General features: G+C 39.8%; 3 protein-coding genes across 3 annotated transcripts; 1 reads left to right on the top strand and 2 right to left on the bottom strand.

Annotated features, from left to right (window-relative positions):
• Positions 1-1,449: 1,449 nt before the first annotated feature.
• LOC144199032 (protein FAM210A-like) lies at positions 1,450-5,010 on the bottom strand. The gene is made up of 4 exons (XM_077720367.1): positions 4,852-5,010; positions 3,121-3,570; positions 2,440-2,551; positions 1,450-2,059 (listed from the first exon to the last, which is right to left on the bottom strand). The coding sequence occupies exons 2-4, from the start codon at positions 3,540-3,542 to the stop codon at positions 1,778-1,780; spliced, it is 816 nt and encodes a 271-aa protein (XP_077576493.1). The 5' UTR covers positions 3,543-3,570; positions 4,852-5,010; the 3' UTR covers positions 1,450-1,777.
• A 2,917-nt stretch (positions 5,011-7,927) lies between these two features.
• Positions 7,928-16,389, top strand: mc5ra (melanocortin 5a receptor). Its single transcript, XM_077720599.1, has 5 exons — positions 7,928-8,002; positions 11,241-11,430; positions 11,876-11,982; positions 12,755-12,943; positions 14,889-16,389. The coding sequence occupies exons 2-5, from the start codon at positions 11,287-11,289 to the stop codon at positions 15,457-15,459; spliced, it is 1,011 nt and encodes a 336-aa protein (XP_077576725.1). The 5' UTR covers positions 7,928-8,002; positions 11,241-11,286; the 3' UTR covers positions 15,460-16,389.
• A 258-nt stretch (positions 16,390-16,647) lies between these two features.
• Positions 16,648-18,345, bottom strand: mc2r (melanocortin 2 receptor). The gene is made up of 2 exons (XM_077721170.1): positions 17,996-18,345; positions 16,648-17,185 (listed from the first exon to the last, which is right to left on the bottom strand). Exons 1-2 carry the CDS (start codon positions 18,343-18,345, stop codon positions 16,648-16,650), a joined length of 888 nt encoding a protein of 295 aa, XP_077577296.1.
• Positions 18,346-20,417: the final 2,072 nt, after the last annotated feature.

The following is a 20,417-nucleotide window of genomic DNA, read 5'->3' on the forward strand; positions in this document are numbered from 1 at the left end:
CTTTTGTTCTTTGGTTGCAGTTAAATTGGCATCACTTCGTCATTGCCATCATCAAACAAACAAACTTATAATTTTCCAACTATCCCCACTAACTATGAGCACCAGGCAGAGGACACCTTAAATTAAAGGCCAGCCAATCACAGGACACAAAGGCACAAACAAAAATTCACACTTATACCTATGGGCAATTTAGAGTGTTCAACCAGCCTACCCTGCATGTTTGTGGGAGGAAACCAGAGCAACCCGGAGAAAACCAACACAACTGTTGAGAACAAACAAACTCCACTTAGTTAATGTCTATTGTCGTCAACAAGTGATTTCAATAACAGATAACCTCTTTAACTGACTGCTGCAACATATAGACTGTGACCTGTGTTGGCAGTGAATGAGATAAGCCAATAATTTCATCTTCATCTTATCCAAGGTCAGGTTGCGGGGGCAGCAGCTTCAGCAGGGAAGCCCAGTCTCTCCCTAGCCACTTCATCCATCTCTTCTAGGAGGATCCAGAGGTGTTCTAGGGCCAGCCAGGTGAGTCTCCCCAGCACGTGTTTGTGGTCACATCTGGTGACAGGGCGACTTATAATTCGGTGTGTAAGCTCCAAAGAGAGCACGTCTAGCCGACATGCTTCTTATATATATAGATGGTGGACGTGGGTGGGGTCAGACATGTGTTTATTGCAAGACAATTTCGGTTTGGTTTCTAAGGCCCCCGAAAATGAATAATAATACAAATAGACACGCTTACAGAGCTCAGTTCAAACTTCAAGCCATCAATTATGCAGGGGAATATGGGAATAGAGCAGCCACAATGGCCGCTAGGGCTAACGTGTCTGTATGGACTGTTGTTCGAGCTTTTGCCAATGCCGGCATCATTTCTGTCGAGCCACATGGAAATGTGAGTGACTCTGACAACGAAGAGGGAACCCAGCTTTTTTAATAAATCATTTGGACACATAAAATGAGGACTTTGATGGATTTGTGGGTGATGATTGATAAAAAACGTGAGTACATTATAAAATAGCTAAATGAAGTACAACCGAACTTAGTTTTGCTTCCGTTGCCACTTTAAAAACGTGTTTTTAGCGTTTGTCCGTATGTTTTAGCCAATGTTTCTTTAAGCTGGTGTATGTTTTGCCATGCCCGGCTGCGCTTCTAAATGCGATGTGTCTTGTGTGTGTGTGTCAAATACAGAAATAGCCCTCGACACTGTGCCTTTAAATGCGGTGCGCCATATAGTCGTAAAAAATACGGTAACTGAAATAGTTGTTTTTTTCAACTGTTGGTGATTATCTGGCGGTCATTGAAGGAATAGTAGAATAATCAGTCAATTAAAAAAACTACTTCATTACAAAAGACAAGTTGAGATCAAGCCTTTAGAAAGGCTGCAAGGTTAATGCATAAGCTGCTATAAGTGGTCGCTTAACAACAACCAGAAGTCTTTTCATGTCATTCCCAGGGTGTCATTTCTTTATTAACTTCTCAGACCTTGATAAGAGTTGAACAGCGAATTGCCCAAACCACTGGAAGTGCAGAACAAATGGGCAGAAGGAAGCCAGGATTTGCGGTCTCATCCACATTAACACCAGAGCTTTACCATGTGTGGCACATCTAGCACATAAATTGGATTTTATGTCGACGACATAGAAAGGGCAGGCCGTAAGTAGTGACATTTTTAAGATATTCGCATCCTACTTATTTTCTGCCTGTCTCGGTGGTGGCCCAAAGTCAATGATTACTTTAATTTCCTCATTTAAACGGGCACAATCTGAAATCTACCCTAATCATTTTTCTTCCTAAAAAATGCTTTCCCCTCAGATACTCGGTCTTTGGTTTCCTGCAGTTTCTCTGACAGCTTGTCCTTAGTCTCTTCCATTTTTTCTGAGAAGCGTTCTTTTGTTTCTTCCATTTTTTCCGAAAACCTCCCTTTTGTCTCCTCCATTTTGTCCTGGATGTACTCTTTGACGGGTGGCGGTGTGGATAAGTAGCCGTGCTTTCGGAGGTACTGAACAGACAAGGAAGTGCCACCCAGAGTCACCGCATATCTAGCAGGGGTGGCAATCTGGAATAGGACAAAAGTAGATACATTTTAGGAGCACATTTATGCTGAGTCCAATAGGATTTGTAAGTTAAGAAACAAAATGAGAAAGCTTTGGCCTGTTAATTCTATCCCAAGTATAGAGATTCAGTCTGCCTACCAAATAAGTACTATATAATGGCTACCGTATTTAATCGCATATTAGTTGCATTTTTCAAACAAAAAACATGACTGAATCCAGGGTACGACCTATATGCGTATAATAAAATGACATGCACGATACTGCCCTTGATTCAGTAATCTTTTGATATGCGTATATGTGACAAAATACAGTAAATCCTAAACATTATTGCAATAACCCCATGTCAAATCAAGTTGAATATTGAAGAAGTGGCCCAAATTACTTTGTACATGGCGTAAGCAGTCAAAGCGTAACCACTTGAAGAGTCTCTCAATAATCCCACGAGAAATTCTGGCACACCAACCATCTCCAGGAATTGTACCACATTTACACCTCTGAAAAAACAAACAAAAAACATTTATTTGTTATTTCAACGTCCCGCAGAAATCCTTGTCAATGTTTTCAAAAACAATATGGTAATACCTTGATGTACGCTTGTCCCAACATATGAGAAATTTAAGATACGAGCAAATTTTTGCCCTGACATACGAGTATTTTGAATGCTTCCCAATCTGTCCGCCAGGTGGCCGAGTATGTGAGAAGCTGCGTATGAGAACAGCATCCCTCTGTCTTTCTAGGCGCGTCTCCCTCACATATAGATATCTCGAACATTGGCTGTACAGTTTGCATTTTTTTACACTTTTTGTTGTTGTAACATTAATCAGTGCAGAATTGGGTGGAAAAAACGCTTGGTCAACACTTGGTGGCTTCAACATTCACGGCTTCAGTGCATCGCTTTAAAAAAAAATAATAATTAAGTACCCACATCAAAAATCTTCAGAAAAGTGTCAAAATTCACACTGAAACTCGCCAGCATAAATAAGAATAATAAAAATGGCAGAATTTTTGCATCGTGCACATAACCTCAGGGAGTAATTAAAGAATAAATCATGATGTCACTCACTTCATAGCAGCATAGTAGAATGTTCCAAACCAAAATGATGACGTGAGGAGATGCACAGGAATCATCACTTTTCCGTACTGTTTAAAAGTCTTCTTAAATCTCTGAACAAGACCAATTGACTTGTCTTGCAGGGGGTCTACCTCTTCAACGACGGCCATGTCTCTTTCTTGATGATCTGCCATTGTCTGAGGTAAGGAATTTGGTGTTTTGTCACTTGGGGGATGGTATTTGGGTTGGTGGCAAGCAACACTGGATGACGTCGAGAACCTGTGCCAGCCTGATAGGTGTGGCGCGGGCAAGTGGGGGGCACACCTGCAAAATGATTGTGGTGGGTCATGGACAGCGACACCCAGCAGCAATCGACTTCCCACTGCCATCCTTTGCAGATTGCCATGAGCTACGACACGGTGCAGTAACATCATTTTTCTTCCTTTTTATCGTCGTCGTACGCTGTAAATGAAAAGGGAGATCAGTGTTACTTTAAGTAATGTCAGAATCGTGTTTTGGACTCAGAAACTTTAAGTATTATGCAACACATTGGCTAAGTTTACAATGGCATAGATTTAGGTCAAATGAGGCACTATATAAGCTATTGTACGACACCAGTGTTAACAACAGAGGTTGTCTGTCTGTCGCAAGGCCAAATGAAGCTAGTAGAAGCAATGAAGCTTTGTTATTGAAAGCCTCAAGGTAGTTCATTTTCTTTATCAGTTGGCATTGAGGAGGCGAATAGTGTTGAAAATTCCATGGTTTTATTTATAATGAACGTGCTTTAGGAGGTCTCAGGATTCACAAGGTTCCCTACCTACAAGCATTTGGCGATACGAACACCAGCTGACCGGTTTATATTTTCATATACCGCATTTTAACGGCTATAAGGCACTTAAAAGTCTAACATTTTCTCTAAAATGGATGGGGGGCCAATCAGTCTGTACGCCTTGTGTATGCACTTAATTCAAAATTCTGTATATGTCGCTGTGTGACCCAAGCCGCTTGACTGTCTGGGTGCGTTTCTTGCCGACACAAAACTTCTATAAAGAGGAAAAGGCCTGGCATGAAAGGTGGTGCAATAGAAAAAAAAACATTAAAAACTGTATGCATTTTGCCCCCCAAAAAATCGGTTTGACTTTCAAGAAAGTCACCTGCAAAGAAATACGTTTATGAAACACAGTTAAAAATGGTTGTCCATCTCCTTGTGCCCTGCAATCGGCTGGCCGCCCATTCAGCGCGTTCCCCGCCTCTGGCCCGCAGTCAGCTGGGATAGGCTCCAGCACCCCCATGACCCTCATGAGCACAAAGCGGTTCTGAAAATGAGATGAAATGTTCAGGGTTGGCCAAACTTTTTCATATGACTCTTAATATGTACTCAGTTGTATATGTCGCGGCAATTTATGTCAGACGTTCTAACCGGAAATCACAATACTGCTAACTTTACACAAGATAAGCAATTGACATTGGTGAACTCGTGTTTGGATGACAAGTGAAGTTAAATGCTCCTTTAATTTCTACGATAAAAAGGGAAGCTTCTTAAAAACTTTGCAATCGTATGTGTTTGTTACAGACACTCTTAGATGGACGTTTATTTAGGACAAAATCTCATAGTGTTGACAACTTTGGATTTTGGTTCTTGACTAGCTCTTAGCTACCCGCTAACTGGCATTGACAAGGACGTGCCAACCACGAATATTTTCTACCATTAATGGGAATGAACAAAGAGCAAAGATCACTTACGACTTGCGGAATAAGCAGAAGGGTACAAATGCCGCTAATCTTGAAACCGGGAAGCCATGCCAACCTGCCAAGGCACTCTGGCTGCCAATTTAGAACCACATTTCTCTCTGTGGCAGCAGGGAAGAGAATGAACGGCGCACCGCTGCGTAGCACAACCAGCAATGCAGCATGGGTACTGGTGTTCTTTTAGCCAAAGGCCATGATTTGTGCTAATTTGCTCATCAACACGGCAAACACTATATTGGTTTTAGGGGGACTGTGTTTCGGGACTTATTTTAGGTGAAGTGGTACATCATTGACCAGATCTGAAAGAATAGCTTGGCAGACTTTAGTGTACAAAGTTGTGTGGAATTACATGCAACGGAATTGTTATTGACTCTGCCCGCTAGATGGTGGTATTGGACTAGTGTTTGTCTGTTTGTTTGTTTGTTTTTTGTTTGTTTATTTTTTGATTGTTTTCGGGGCCAGGAGGACTTTCGATCCATAGTTAGTTTTTAAGGTTAATGCGTGGGATCTCCTGCGGCTGACTGGTTAGAGCAGGGATGGGCAACCTTTTGGGCTCGGGGGCCAAATTGACTTTAAAAATTTGACAGATGGGCCGGGTCAGCACAAGATATTATACATATTAAAAAAAAACTGCATCCCTTAACAGTACATATGAAATGTAAACAGAAAAAATGACTCAAGTATTTACATACTCACTCATCATTAAAGTAAAAAGTATAAAGTACAAAGTAAAGTAAAAAGGCATGTAGTAAGAAATATTAAAATGTAATTTAAGAAAACAGAGCCGCTGTAAAACATGAAAAACAAATCAGAGTGGACAGAGCTACTGCCACTGGCAACCGCGTAATAAATCAGAGTTGTAGAAATAACTGGAAACTTGAGAGAGCCATGACATTATGTTCTTCACAAGTGTATAAAAACTTTTGACCACAACTGTATGGATTTCATATCTTGTATGTTTTTCATTGGCTGTGCACTACAATGTCTCATGTCCAAGAATTTTAATTCTTTATTTAGGGACCTTTAAGACCTTTTGTTAAATTTGTTATTATCATAATTAGCAGTAGCAATAGTAGGAGTAGTAATAGTAGTAGGGTTTTCTATCATGATTATTTTTTTATCACTGCTAGCGGCAGTTTTGTTATTATTAACATTAGAAGTAGATGTTTACGATTCTAGCCTTTATACTTTAGAGACACTTTCATTCTCGCACACCCATCAATAAATGAATAAAGATGTTGAGGTTAAAATGAAGAGCCGAATGACCACTGAACCCTGTACTGTTTAAAGGAAAGTTTCTGACAGAAGCTGGAACAGAATATTTGTTCATAATCCTTCTTATTAAATCGTCAGAATAATTTCAGTCATGTGCATAGAAGTGAAATCATCACCATCATTTCACTTCATCTTTTCACTCAACCGATAACAACTAATTTTTCACTGTGGCACAATGCACTTTGAGTACAAGGCTTCCTTTTCAGTCCAACCGCTCACAAGATACATAGTGAGCAATTGGCCAAGGACACGGTAGTTGTTTTAAATAGCATTTTAAATCCCATTTATAACAGCCAGCCAATGTTCATTTTACAAATATCATCTATCCATCACCAACTCAAATGGGAAATGCACACTGTAAAAGGTGATTTGAATTAAAAAAAAAAAAATGAAAGACCTACCAGGATCAAAATATTGACGCACCCTGGGTTTCCAGATAAGCTCTGCGCTATGGCAAATTATGCTTTGTTATTATATATATATACTTCAGTGCTGAGTTCTAGTAGCAGGCAGAGGACAGGAGACTAGCTTCCGATTGCAAGCTTCAGCGTGGATTTTCACATCTTTAGGAACTTACAAAAAATCACCCAAAAAAAATTCCACGGTGTGGTGAATGTGCAGAAGTTGAAGCTGCGATATTCGAGGTAATATTGTATGGGTAATATCCCCATTGTGACAGGCTTACTTGCTTTGGAGTTGTCTGACCCTTCTTAATGATGTCCAGCTATTTTTTCTTGAAAAGTCCGTCTTGAAAATGGCTTTGACGGTAAATCTGCAAACAAATCAATTTCTTCTCCTCCTTCAACCATTGCAGGTTGACAAAACCGCTATTCAATCGATACAACAATATATTTGCTTGTGCAGCTCGCTACGGATACAGATACATGCAGCAAAGCCTGCAGAACTGATTGTGAAGGTCTTGAGGCAGATTTTTGACCCTGGCAAAAAAAAAAAAAATGGCTGTAATTGGTTAAATGCTTCAACTTGAAAACACACCTGTGAGCAGTGCAACCAGGGGGACTAGCAATGAAAGGAAACTAAAGGACAATTTGGATTTTTTTTATGAAGTACTCATGGACAAAATTTAATTAACATCAGTCTGTGCTTCAGATATTTCTTAGGCCAGCAGAGAAGGCCTTGAAGGCCCTGACAACACACCACTGGAATAAAGTCCTTTATTTACATATTCACAGAACTCAAAACATTTCAAAGAAAAAAGTTAGCGTGATAATTATTATATTATGATCAATTGCCCTCAGTGGTGGTGTGATTGTGAGCGGAAATAGTTCTTATTATTTGTCTCTGTTTGTGCAATACGCCTGACTAGAGAATAATTCAGGGTGTAGTCTTTTGCCTCAGAATCTGCTAGATGGAAACATACTTTTTCTACATGGACTAGATGAGACCTAGACCGAATCAGATATAGGAATTTAAACTTTTTTAAAAAATCAATACAGAATTGGTCAATTAGTACTTTCACACAAAAGTTACATCCCTTATAAATAGAGCAAAACAGTGTAAATGAGGACGTACCACCCGTAAGAACAATCTCCCCAACAGCCAATGTATTTTAAGCATAAAAAAAGATGTCCATACAGTATTTGGATTAGACACACCACTGTGTAGAAAATGGCTAACAAATGATAGGATGAGCTTTCCAACAACACACACTAAACACAAAAAGTTTCTTCCATGTAATGAGGGAGGGTAAGTGGTTGACCTACCCTCCCTATCTCTAACTCCACTTGGATCATAGCATCGTCATTCTGATGATTGCTGAATCCTCTTGTCTGATGTTGCCAAGGAGGCGCATTCCATTTAGTATTCCAAAACCACTCAAGAAAGGATTTAGCCTCTAGGACCACAAGAGGTGAGTCTTTTAATTGCTGATAGTGGAAATTCTGACTTTTATCAGATCTGGTTTCAGTATGCAAGTACCTGAAACTGAATTTAACTGAAGTGTTTTTGATTCCTATTTAATGTATATGATCTAGGAGATATCAGTGAAACTACTGTTTTTTTGTTTGTGAGCTCTGAGACAAATCATGTCTGTTGAAAAGAATAAAAACTTGTTTCAGTAGTTTTACTATACAATGGTTCATATTTTCACATTTTAACTGGCCAGTTAGTGCAAAAGCAGAAAAAAACACAGGTATTACAAGTCATTGAAGTGCTTTAGCAGTAAACCTAACTGAGAAAAGTTCATCAAATGTGCTATTGTCATGTTTATTTTTAAAATTAATTGTACATATTTTATGGTGAGCCTCTTAATGGCACACGTGGGCTCGATTTCCGCTGGTGGCAGTATGAATGTGAGTGTGAATGGTCGTCTGTCTCTCTGTGTGCCCTACGACGGATTTGTAACCAGTCGAAGGTGTAGTCTGTCTTTTCCCAGGAGTTAGCTGGGATACACTCCAGCAACCCCCACAACCCTGATGAAGATGCATGGTATGGAAGATGAATAAATGAATAATATTTAATGGTGTGTAATGCAGAAATGGGACAAGCAGTGTCCATTCATTATCCGTGTCGCTGATCCTCACAAGGGTCGCGTGGGGAGGCAGGGGGGGGGGGTGCTGGAGCCTACCTAAGCTGACTAAGGGCAATAGGCGGAGACACCCTGAATTGGTGGCAAGCAAATGGCAGTGCACAAGGAGAAGGACAACCATTTAGGATTATACTCATAACTACCAGCTGACCATACATGTCTTTGGGATGTAAGAGGAAACCAGAGTACACGCAAGGCCGTGGAGTAAAGAAGATCGCAGCGTGTGAGAATGCAGCGGCTTCAAAGCTTTCCCTACCTGTGCACACCTTTCCCATCCGCGCCCCACTGTCGATGCAATAACCTCCACCCTGCACACTGCAATGAGTCGCCTTGATGAAAGAGCGAGCGACTATATCCGTCCGAATGGTTTTCATGTACAAAAGCTCAGCCTTTAACACAATAATACTGGTCATTTCTATACCCTATTTGGGCAACTTAAGGCTCCCACCCTCCATTTGCTCCTGGATTACCGTATTTTCACACCTATAGGGCACACTTAAAAGCCTAAAATTTTCTCTAAAAATGTCGATGGGCCCAATTGGTCGGTGTGCCTTGTCTGTGCACTAAATTTAATTTTTGAAAATGGCCCTGGCCGCTTGAGTGACTGGTTTTCTTTCTTGCCGGCTTATTACAATCAACCCAGCAGACGTTCACCCTGAAAATAGCCTCCTCGTGCATTCCAAGCATTACAGTAAATTCATTCATAACATCCCAGGGGAGTGGCAAGGCATTTGACTTTTGTGTGTTTGATGAAAAATGAAAAATTAAAAAATATAATCAAATGTTCAGTTTTGTGTTGTTTACCCAATAAGGTAAACAGCTTTTAAGTGGGGTGCTATTACTATTGCCTACAATGCATAATGATTCCTACCATCTTAGAAATAATTATAGGGAACAAATTGTCATATGACATTGCAGCCATGAGAAGTGTTAATTTGCCCGCAAGAAATATTAAAGTTTCTCATTCCTGGAAAACAGGATCCAGGAACATAGGCTGTCTTTTATATGGTAGAACATTCTTTAAGGCCACTTTCAATTCTTCCTATTTTTTCAGAAAACCACTAGGTCTAGAGCAGGAGTGGCCAAGTCCGGTCCTCGAGAGCCCCTATCCCGTCTGTTTTCCATTGCACCCTCCGCAAACACATCTGATTCAACTAATCTGGATCGGTATTTTAGCTTCTGGACAGCTTGCTGATGAGTTGATCTTTTGATTTATGTGTGGTAGAGGAGTGAGATATAGAAAACAGACTGGATAGGGACTCTCGAGGAACGGACTTGGCCACCTACCTGGTTTCCTACCGGAAAAAAAAGTTTTTAAGAATTAGTTTATATCACTGATATGAGAATAAAAATGAAATAAGCAAGATGAGACAAGCATGCAATTGCAGATAAAACGCTAAACTACATTTATTTTGTTTCTCTGAATGAAATTAAAAAAAAATAACCGTTTCTTGCATAAAATATGAAAAAAACTCACTTACTTGTGCCCGCTTACTGAAGTTAAACATGCCCTGACTGGCTAGACGCGAGTAGCCTTGATACATGTGTTCGTAGTGTATACCATGTCAGCACTTCCCAATAGTTGTTAAGGCTGATCGAAGGGCTTGGTGAAAACTAGACCACTTCTTTGTTGTACTGCTTATATGACTTCCTTTTTGAATTTGTCTATGTGCAAGCAACACCCTTTCGTAACGTGCAATCCAGCAGACGATGCCTACAGTATCTCACAAATACCACGTGCGAAGATTTTTCTGAAGATTTTCCCTTGAAAGGAACACATTTGAACTCTATTAAAACAATGAATATGGAGGTGAAGATTGTCAATCAGGGGAACGCTTATATGCGAGAAATTTTAAAATTCAATGATGTTAAGGCAATTTTGAGTGTATAGCTTTTACGCGGAAGTGGCATATTTGCGAGAAAATAGTGATGGATTAAGTAGTATGCTAGTTTAGATTGATGTGAAGGATTCATCGAATACTTTTGTGGGCTGCCTAAAATGTGAAAGGTCATCTCCAAAATGTTTCTGCTCTATTTTATTTGGATTGGGGTACTTTGCAAAGGTGAAATATGGTTGATGGCTTCTATTGGGTATTGGTTATGTTGGGTTTGTCTCGTCAACCCAGGTCTGTCAATTTAAACGCTTTGTATTTGTCAGCCCTTGTCGGATGATCTTGTGTACCTATGTTTTCTCTTGTGCTCCCGCCATGTCCTGAGTTCCGTGTTTCTCCCCCTCATCCCCATCAGGTTTGATTTGTTCTTTGGTTTTTAAGTTTTTATTATTTTTTGAGAACCTTGCCTCAGTTATTAAAGTTTTTCTAGTGCACTATTACTCCCCGTCTCCACCTGCTTCCCCACATTTGGGTCTCACTTCGCATAACTCAACAGCTGCACTTTGTTCTGCAGCAGAGAAAATGTATACATTTACAATGTAGTTTATAAGGCAGGTTTTTGCCATGAGCAACCAGCCTGGGTGCACAAGAGCCCTCCTTACAGGGCACAAATTTAGCCATGAGCGTCTCTGGTAGTTGAAATGATATCCATGTCTTGTCTTTGACAGTCTGGAATAAAATGCCATCCTGATTTGTACCAGAGCTTCTCCAGGGATGAACACGTCTCTTCTGTCCTCTTGTAAATTGGAGATGTTCACGGGTAACTCGACTTTACCTTACCTCTCCAACTCCAGCCTGCCAGACAAGGCTGGAACAAGTAAACCAGTAGCATATGAGCAAGTCCACATTGCTATAGAGGTAATTCCTTTTTTTCCTCCTCATATTGTTATTATGCATCCCAATTTATTCTAAAAAGGTGTGTAGTGTCTGTGAGTGTGTCTGAGTGTCTGTGCGTGTGTCAGTGTGTGTTTTTTAACTGTTCCATACAAATATAGGGACACATCACTTACGTATTTTCCCAATCAACAATATAATTAAATATTTGTGATTAAATAATCACTAATTTAATTAAATAATATATTTGTATGTGTTTCTTCTTCCAGCAGGTCATGACCACAGACACCGAATAGCTCATAAAATAAAAATAAAAATGGTTACAAGTGAAAAAAAGGCAATATTCAGGGCAACATTTTTCTAACATGCTGTATGTGTAATGGATTCATATAATAAAAAGTACTATAAATCACAAATCCACGTTATGAAGACCCTTTAAACCAACATGCTCCAATTTTCTCTTGTGCAGGTCTTTCTGACACTGGGGGTCATCTCCCTATTTGAGAACATCCTAGTTATTACAGCAATAGTAAAGAACAAGAATCTTCATTCTCCCATGTACTTTTTTGTCTGCAGGTAAGGTTACATTATGGAGAGGTGGAGGTTACATGTTGTTTTTAACAATGCTCTGTTTAGATTGGCACGTTCTCTTGAGAGAATTTTGAATTTCATGATAAATATATACGTTTTTAGTTTGAAAAGACTAGTTTAGTTATGTGTAGTTTAACTATTGGTTTGCTTAAATTGTATTTTTTTTTAAACATAGTGCTAATCAACACTTCACTTGTAATCTATATGTCCCAATTCTAAACCAGATGGTTGTAGAATACACACAAAAAAAGTATGTTATTCTCTCTTGCATTGTAGGGGCCCTCAAAAATGACCCTTCGTACCACAATTTAATAAATTAGAAATGGTTCCAGAACTTTTTTCGAGTTGGAAGTTTTGTAAGTCGAGCAGTACAAGAAAAAAAAAAAGAAAATGACATGGAGACTTCACTTGGATCTTTTCATAGGTCGGTTTGGTGTTGTCCTGCATCTCATAATCACTCATTTTGGCTGTGTTATAGTCCTTATGCTTTGAAGCTGTGTGTGAGCTTATCTATAGCTAGCCATGCAAAAAAAATAGCTATTTGTTCATCTACTGAATGTTGGTCTTGAACTCGCGTTCACATCGCATCAGCACCCCCGTTCTTTGTGTTTTTGGGTGGTGTAACTGCAGTTTGAATATATCAAGTTTTATTGGAGGTTTTATTTTTATTGATGGCAAAACCTATTTGACGATAATTATCGTTAACGTTGTATAGACCATGTCTAATTTAAAGTAATAAACCTGTTTGATTTTGCAGTTTGGCTGTGGCCGACATGTTAGTGAGCGTGTCCAACTCCTGGGAAAGTGTCATCATTTACTTACTCAACAACAGACAACTGGTGGTGGAGGAGTACTTCATCCGACACATGGACAATGTTTTTGATTCCATGATCTGCATCTCTGTGGTTGCTTCTATGTGCAGTTTAGTCGCCATCGCTGTGGACAGGTAGTCACCATCGAAATATTTTTGTACTTAAATACACAATTCATGTCGGTTTCCATAACTGTCAAAGCTTGAATCTCAAGTGCCACAATCTATGAATATTCCAAGTGCATGTGCTGTCACATTGTTAATATCCTTAACTTGCATTGTAGGCAGAATTTCAGCTATCACCATTTCAGCTTTTTTTTGAAACAAAACAAATCCAAGTGATTTCTGACTTACTTCTCCCTGTCCTGTGTAAATGATATAGCAGCAATTTATTTTTTACCCTGTCTTTGGTGAAGGATTGAATACAGTCATTAACAAATAACTTTTGTTTGATATAAGATTTTTAACATTTACTAAAAGAAACTGAAGCCACTTCAGGATAGGCTGAGTATTCCTCAACTGGGTGAAAATCCTCAAATGCAAAAGACGACGAGCGACGCCCAGCGTTAAGATCTTGGATCTGACTGCTCACACCTGGTGGCACTATAGGCTGGAATCCTATGACACACTGGAACGGGGACTGACCAGTGGTGGCTATAGGCATATGTCTATATATAGCTATAGACTCTGGGTGTGCGCCAGTTTAAAAGCTTAATGAGGCTCCAGTGAGGGAACACATCTCAAGAATTGGTGCCTTCTCCCAGAAACAATGTCTTTGGGAATCCCATGGTAATGCAACACCGGATGCAGGACAACCTGGGCCATACCTTTGGCTGAAGGCAACTTGGACAAAGGCATAAAATGCACCATTTTTTGGAAATGGTCCAGGACAGTAATTATCGCTGTATGACCTCGCTATGATTAAAAACCTGTAAAATATTCTAAGGAGATGTGAGACCCTTTCTCCAAGGCACCGGGGGAGATAGCAGTAGTCCTTAGCAGCACCCAGATGTCTTTTTCAGTGCACACACTGTGCAGGCTGCTACATAATCTTCAACATCCCACTACAGGCTCGGCCACCAAAATCCTGCTTGCTGACATTTGCAATTCTGTCGGAATAAGGATGACAGGTGACCCACGAGATGTGAGCGCATTGTAGGACCTGCAAACTCTTACCATCAAGTCAAGCAGGGGGTCAGACTCTGGTTAGTGGGCCCCCACTGGGCCCACACCAATTTCATGTTTTATCTGGACCACAAACAAGGTGCAAGCATGGGTTTTGGCACCATGGCCAAGGACGTAGAGCATGTAGAACAGTATGAACATAAACCAATATGTCCAAACAATGGAGGAAAGCTGAGCTCCCTCCAATGCCGCCTTGACAGCAAGAAGCTCCTTAAACCATAAACTTCCATGACAAAGCACAGAGGTGGAGTTGGTTGTACCTCTTGAAACTCTGAGAGAGTTTCATTTGAATTTGATCCTAAAACAGAAAGTCGGCATTCATGATTTGCTTTCTCGGGCTGCACAAATTGATGCGGCAGGCCAGATTTGGCCTCTGGTCCTCCACTTTGACATCTGTACCCAAATTGATCCGGGTAATCCGACTTGGGAATCTTGACTTGGGGTCAAGAAGATTTTGATGATACCGCTCCCCTGCTAAGAATAACTGTAGAACAGAGGAAAAACTGTTTACAAAGCAAACACATGGGAAATATCCTGCAGTCTCACACACACCTGTGACGAGCAACAATAGAAGCAAACACTTTATTATTAGTGTGCTCAGAGCCAAATGGGCCGCATGCTAGCGAGAGTATACATTTTGAGTACTTGACACCTGCCGAAGCTGTTTTGTCCAATGATTCAATTAAAAATGTTTGCGTATGTGTGGGCTTAATCCAGAGACTCTTGCTAAAAGTGACATGTCATAAGAAACAGCATCAAACCATAAAATATACATTTTATTTTAGTCTGGACCAAAGAAAGTGGTCTGAATAAAATCATTAAACCAAATGTACCATAGACGAAAAAGCTATAAAAGGAGTAGTAACTTTAGCACAATGTTTAATGTTTTCTGCAGGTATATAACTATCTTCTACGCACTGAGATACCACAACATCATGACAGTGAGACGTGCTGGCTGCATCATCGGGGGTATCTGGACCTTCTGCACAGGCTGCGGAATTATTTTTATCATATACTCCGATACCACATCTGTCATCATCTGCCTGGTGGCCATGTTCTTCACAATGCTGCTTATTATGGCATCCCTTTACAGCCACATGTTCATGCTGGCCCGCTCACATGTCAAGCGAATTGCAGCACTGTCTGGTTACAACACTATCCATCAGCGGACCAGCATGAAGGGTGCCATCACACTCACCATTCTCCTTGGGATTTTCCTTGTGTGCTGGGCACCCTTCTTTCTCCATCTCATCCTCATGATATCCTGTCCACGGAATGTTTACTGTGTGTGGTTTATGTCTCACTTTCATGTTTATCTAATACTCATCATGTGCAATTCTGTCGTTGATCCATTGATTTATGCCTTCAGGAGTCAGGAGATGAGGAAAACTTTTAAGGAGATTTTCTGTTGTTTTAACCTAAGGAATTGCGACACCTCCATATGCATCCTGAGTGATAAGTGCTAAATGACACAGAGTGAACAGTGGGATGAAATTTGACACAAGAAATTTATTTCAACAGCAACAGTTTGATATTACATTTTGGGTAAGTATGAAACAACAATAAAATGGTCTCAAAGAAACAATAAAGCAAGATATTTCAACCAGTGGCGGGCCGTCAGGGCCTTCAAAGCCTTCTCTGCTGGCCTAAGAAATATCTGAATCATATATTATATTTTGTCCATAAATACTTCCAACCAATCACATTTCAGCCATTATTTGTTGCCAGGGTTAGAAATCTGCCTCAAGGACTTCACAATCAGTTCTGCAGGCTCTGCTGCATTAAACAAGCGTCGTTAAGACTGTTGCTTTAACCAATCAGATTTCGAGTTAGCAACACCACAATGCCTTGTCGCAGGCGTAGGGATACGTCATAGCCTTCTCGCTTGCGTAGGGATACGCCATAGCCTTCTCGCAGGCGTAGGGATACGTCATCACTTTCACCAACTATGATGGGATATATTGTTTTTTTTGTCAATGCACCCAGTGGATTGTGGCCTGGCGATCAGCATCAACACAGTTGCGAAGCATGGAAGACAGCTTTGGAATAGTTACGCTAGCTACTTGCTAGCTACTATTTGCGAATGGATTGTGACCACCTGGACGAACGTATAAGACACAGCGTTTCTGGTGGGACATTTGGAGAATTGTTCAATTTGGCCCAAAATCAGATGCGCCGTATAGTCGTGAAAATACGGTACTTTGAAGGGAAAATCTAAAGAAAAGTAATTGCATGTAGTATTTCTGAGATACTGTATGAATCAAAAGGATCGTCTGCTGGATTGCACATTATTTGGGTTGATATCATAAAGATGTTAATATGCTTGTCTTTGTAAATGCAAAATATCAAATTATTCAATTTGAAACATATAAGTCTATCTATATGAAAACCTGATGCTTTCTAATGACAGAAATGACAATGTTCTTACCAGAAGTTTAAGATGTTGTGGCAGCCATAGTGCTTCTGTTGTCAAAATATCTCAATTCTTTCGATGGTTCATATTACTGCAGTAGTTGTCACTTTCTAACAAGAAATAAAACGAAAAAAAATCAAAGTGGAATTTTGTTTTATTTCCAAATCAAGGCTTATTGATGTTTTTGTCTATATATATATATATCATCTAGCCCAGATTTAGTTGAAACGAAGGCTGAACTTCAGGCACAAAGAAGCATTTTCCTAAATGTATGCCTAAGCTCGGTGCTGCGGAAGGCATAGATAGCGGGATCAATAAGTGCGTGGCTCATAAGCAGAATTACATGTAGCTGGAAGAGTGATCTGTAACACTCGCAGTAGGGGTTAGTCGGACACACTGTCATGATGACAAGGTGGAGGAAAAAAGGTGCCCAACACACAACAAAAGCCCCAAATAAGGTAGTGAGTGTTAGGGCTCCTCTCACACTCCTACCCAATGACCTCAGGCGAGTTATTTCAACACCACCTGAGTTGAGACTACCAATCTTCTTCGCATGGATACGTGCCAACATGAACATGTAAGCATATAGGAAGCAGATTGTGACAAAGGCGATGATAAAAAGAGCAACAAAGCACATCATGATGAACTTGAAGTCAAAGAAGTTCACCATGAAAATAGCTGAAATCCCACATATTGTCCAGATGATGCCTAAACTGGTACCAGTGCGACGCATTGTCATGATGTTGTGGTATCTAAGCGCATGGAATATAGAGACGAATCTGAAACAAAAGGCATAAAATCATTATTTTACTACTGCTACTACAATACTGATAGATGTGGCTAAAATCTAATACTAATATCCGATATATCCTCAAATAAATCAGTGACTCATTCCAAAATGTAAAGCAACAGTAATCATATGGCAAAAATGACCATGTGATAAATGGTTACTCAAAGAATCTAAATACCCAAATAATGAATTTCTTACAAGAGTTGTGGGGGGGGTGCTCAAGCATATCCCAGCTGACTTCGAGCCCCAGGCGGGGGAGAACCCTGAATTGGTGGCCACACACAAGGAGAAAGACAATCATTCACGCCCACCCTGAAACCTAGGGGCAATTTATAGTGTTCATCCAGTCTGGCATGCATGTTTTTGGGATGTGGGAGGAAATGGGACTACCTGGAGAAAACCCACGCAAGCTCAGGGAGAACATGCATACTCCACACAGAAATGACTGACCTGCAGACGAACTCTCCACCCCATAACTGTGAAGCTGACGCGGTAACTCCTCGACCGCCGGAGCGCGCCTAACACTCCCATATTTACAAATATTAAAAGGTTGGCAACAATTTGATTGAATTCAGGGGCTTGTGTTTAATTTACACATTTAGCATATTAAGTTAGATTTTTCACCTACAGCGATAATAAATAATGTAGACGTTTTTCACAATTGTGTTGCTTTATAGATTTGAATGAAAACCATTTTTTTTCAAAATGCCGTATCTCCATAAAGACGTTAATGACGTCACGTTGAAACACATAATTTAACCATTAATGGTTGTGCTTATTATGGCATCAGTGTACATACCGGTCCACAGCAATGGCCAGGAAACTGAAAATTGATCCCACAAAGGACATACAAAGAAGTGAGTCTATCACATCGTCAAGTTTGGTCTCAGAGAAACCTTTTTTCTCCAGATGTCCTACATCCACAACTACAAGTAGGATGTTTTCACAGGTCTTGGTAATGCTGGCTACAGTGTTGAAGCCTGCCAGGCTACACATGAAGTAGTACATGGGGGAATGGAGGTTTCTGTTCAATATGACAGCTACCACAACTAAGAGATTCTCCATCAGACTGAATATCCCGATGGTGAAGAAGACATAGAAAGGAACCCTCAACTCTGGGCAGTCCGATGTGTTCATTGTGGTGTTCATGGGCTCTTTGCCAAGTGTCTGAGACTGGAAATAAGAGCAGACAAATACCTATCTTGTCCTGTGACTGGTGTGTTTTTGGTTGGTTAGTCTTTCAGCAAACAAAAAAAAGCCTTGTTAAAGTCTTTGGTGACAAAATATATGAACAATTTACGATGGTTGGGCTCGTGAAACCCTCCTCGGGGAATGTAAGCTACCAAAAAAGTATGAAAAATCAGAGAACCCACAAATCTAGTGGGTGAATCAGTCTCGGTCCACGTGGCACTTATCACAAGATGTATGCCCTATAAATCTTTTTCTTGTGAACTTGTGTTTTTGATGAGTACTGTGTTCCCTGGCTGGATATTTGATTCCGCAAGATTAAGTGTGACATTGGATGTTCCAAAACGTCTCCCCTGATGTCACCTGCAGAAAGATAAGTGTGTTCAGAAAAGACAGCTCCTTACAAATGTACATCCATCCATGTCTTTCCCAAACGACTAAGCAAGGATCAGTGTACACCAGGGGTGCTCACACTTCTTTTACTCCTGGATCTACTTTTCAAGAATCAAACCTCCCACGAGTTATTCGTCTTTTTTCCCGATCAGTGACGAAGCTAAACTGTCGTGTTAACATGTTGATATACTAAAGAATGACTAAGTCAAAATGATCTATTCTAATCAGATATTTATTAAAAAGTAAATTGAAGATTCTTACAATTTATAGTGATGTATCTTGCATAACTACACGTAAAATGTAACTGTATTTTATATAGCGTTGCATGTGTATGTGCGTGAGTGTTGGCACACTGATCCTCCAACAACTCACCTGCCAGGCTGCCTTCTGACTAATGAACGGATGATAATAAAGTAGCAATGATTCCCCTGAATTCAGGCTAAAGATTAAAAAACTCTTCTCTGAGATAATTTTGGAAATAGCAGAGAACGTAGGTTTACCATGTTTACTAATTGGAAACAACACTATTTTACCACGCATCTAGAGGCACATGGAAAGTGAAGACCTTTTTTTTAATGAAAAAAGTACTTCTATAAAATGTAACCATCTAACGCTCTAGAGAAATCACAGTGGTATATTCCTCTAAAACGTATAGAAATCAAGAAGCTTGAGTAAAAAAGAAAAAAGAAAAAAATACAGTATCATCAACGCCCATTATAATTATGATACAATATTTTGATCAAAATATATTTCTTTAAAAGTGCAATTTAAAAGTGAATTACATTAGATTTCATTACTTACTATATTTGATTGAGAAAAAAAAGTTCTTCTGAGTTATCAGTTATACTATTAAATATATATAAAATTAGCAATTACATTAAGTTTTGCAACTAAAATGTGAATGGAAAGGTTTAATTACTTTAATTAGATGGTGCCTTGTTGTAGAAGCCTACCTTTATTCACAAATTTCCAAATGTCTATGAAGAATTCCGCTTTGACAATCCCATCAGTTCTTGTCATGTATTTTACATTTCAGTCTAAGGATGAATCCAGAAAGTGATGGAAAATGAAAGTGAGAGAGTGACGTTTTTTTTCTCATGATGTACGTACACAACTGTTGTTGTAGCCTTGGAGTCCTGTCTGATCAAGGATGGAACACATTCAGGTTTGTTTGTTTATTTGTTTTTTACCTCCATGTGTTTGCAATAAAATCCTGTATAAATAAACATTTGCGAATGCCAGCTAACTAGGTTTTTAGCCACTCTCAAAACACATGAATGGTGAGCTTTCACACCCGAAGCAATTTTCCAACCATATATATTTGTTGAATGAAGCAGGAGGACTCAGACAGGAAGTTTTGAGAAAAAACTCAGAATTTCTTTACTCATGAGGCAGACTTCTATGTTGCCCAAAATCTTAAACAGAATGAGAAAGACATAAGATGAGTGGATTCATGATTATTTAAACATAAAAATTGACCAACATGCTTCCTTTCATTGCTTTCACCCCAGGTTGCACTGATTTCAGATGTGTGTTTTCATATGGAAGCACTTAACCAATCACATTTCAGCCATTATTTGTTGCCAAGGTCAGAAATCTACCTCAATGCCTTCACAGTCAGTTCTGCAGGCTCTGCTGCA

The sequence above is a fragment of the Stigmatopora nigra genome, chromosome 7, assembly GCF_051989575.1.
Source record: "Stigmatopora nigra isolate UIUO_SnigA chromosome 7, RoL_Snig_1.1, whole genome shotgun sequence".
Classification (NCBI taxonomy): domain Eukaryota; kingdom Metazoa; phylum Chordata; class Actinopteri; order Syngnathiformes; family Syngnathidae; genus Stigmatopora; species Stigmatopora nigra.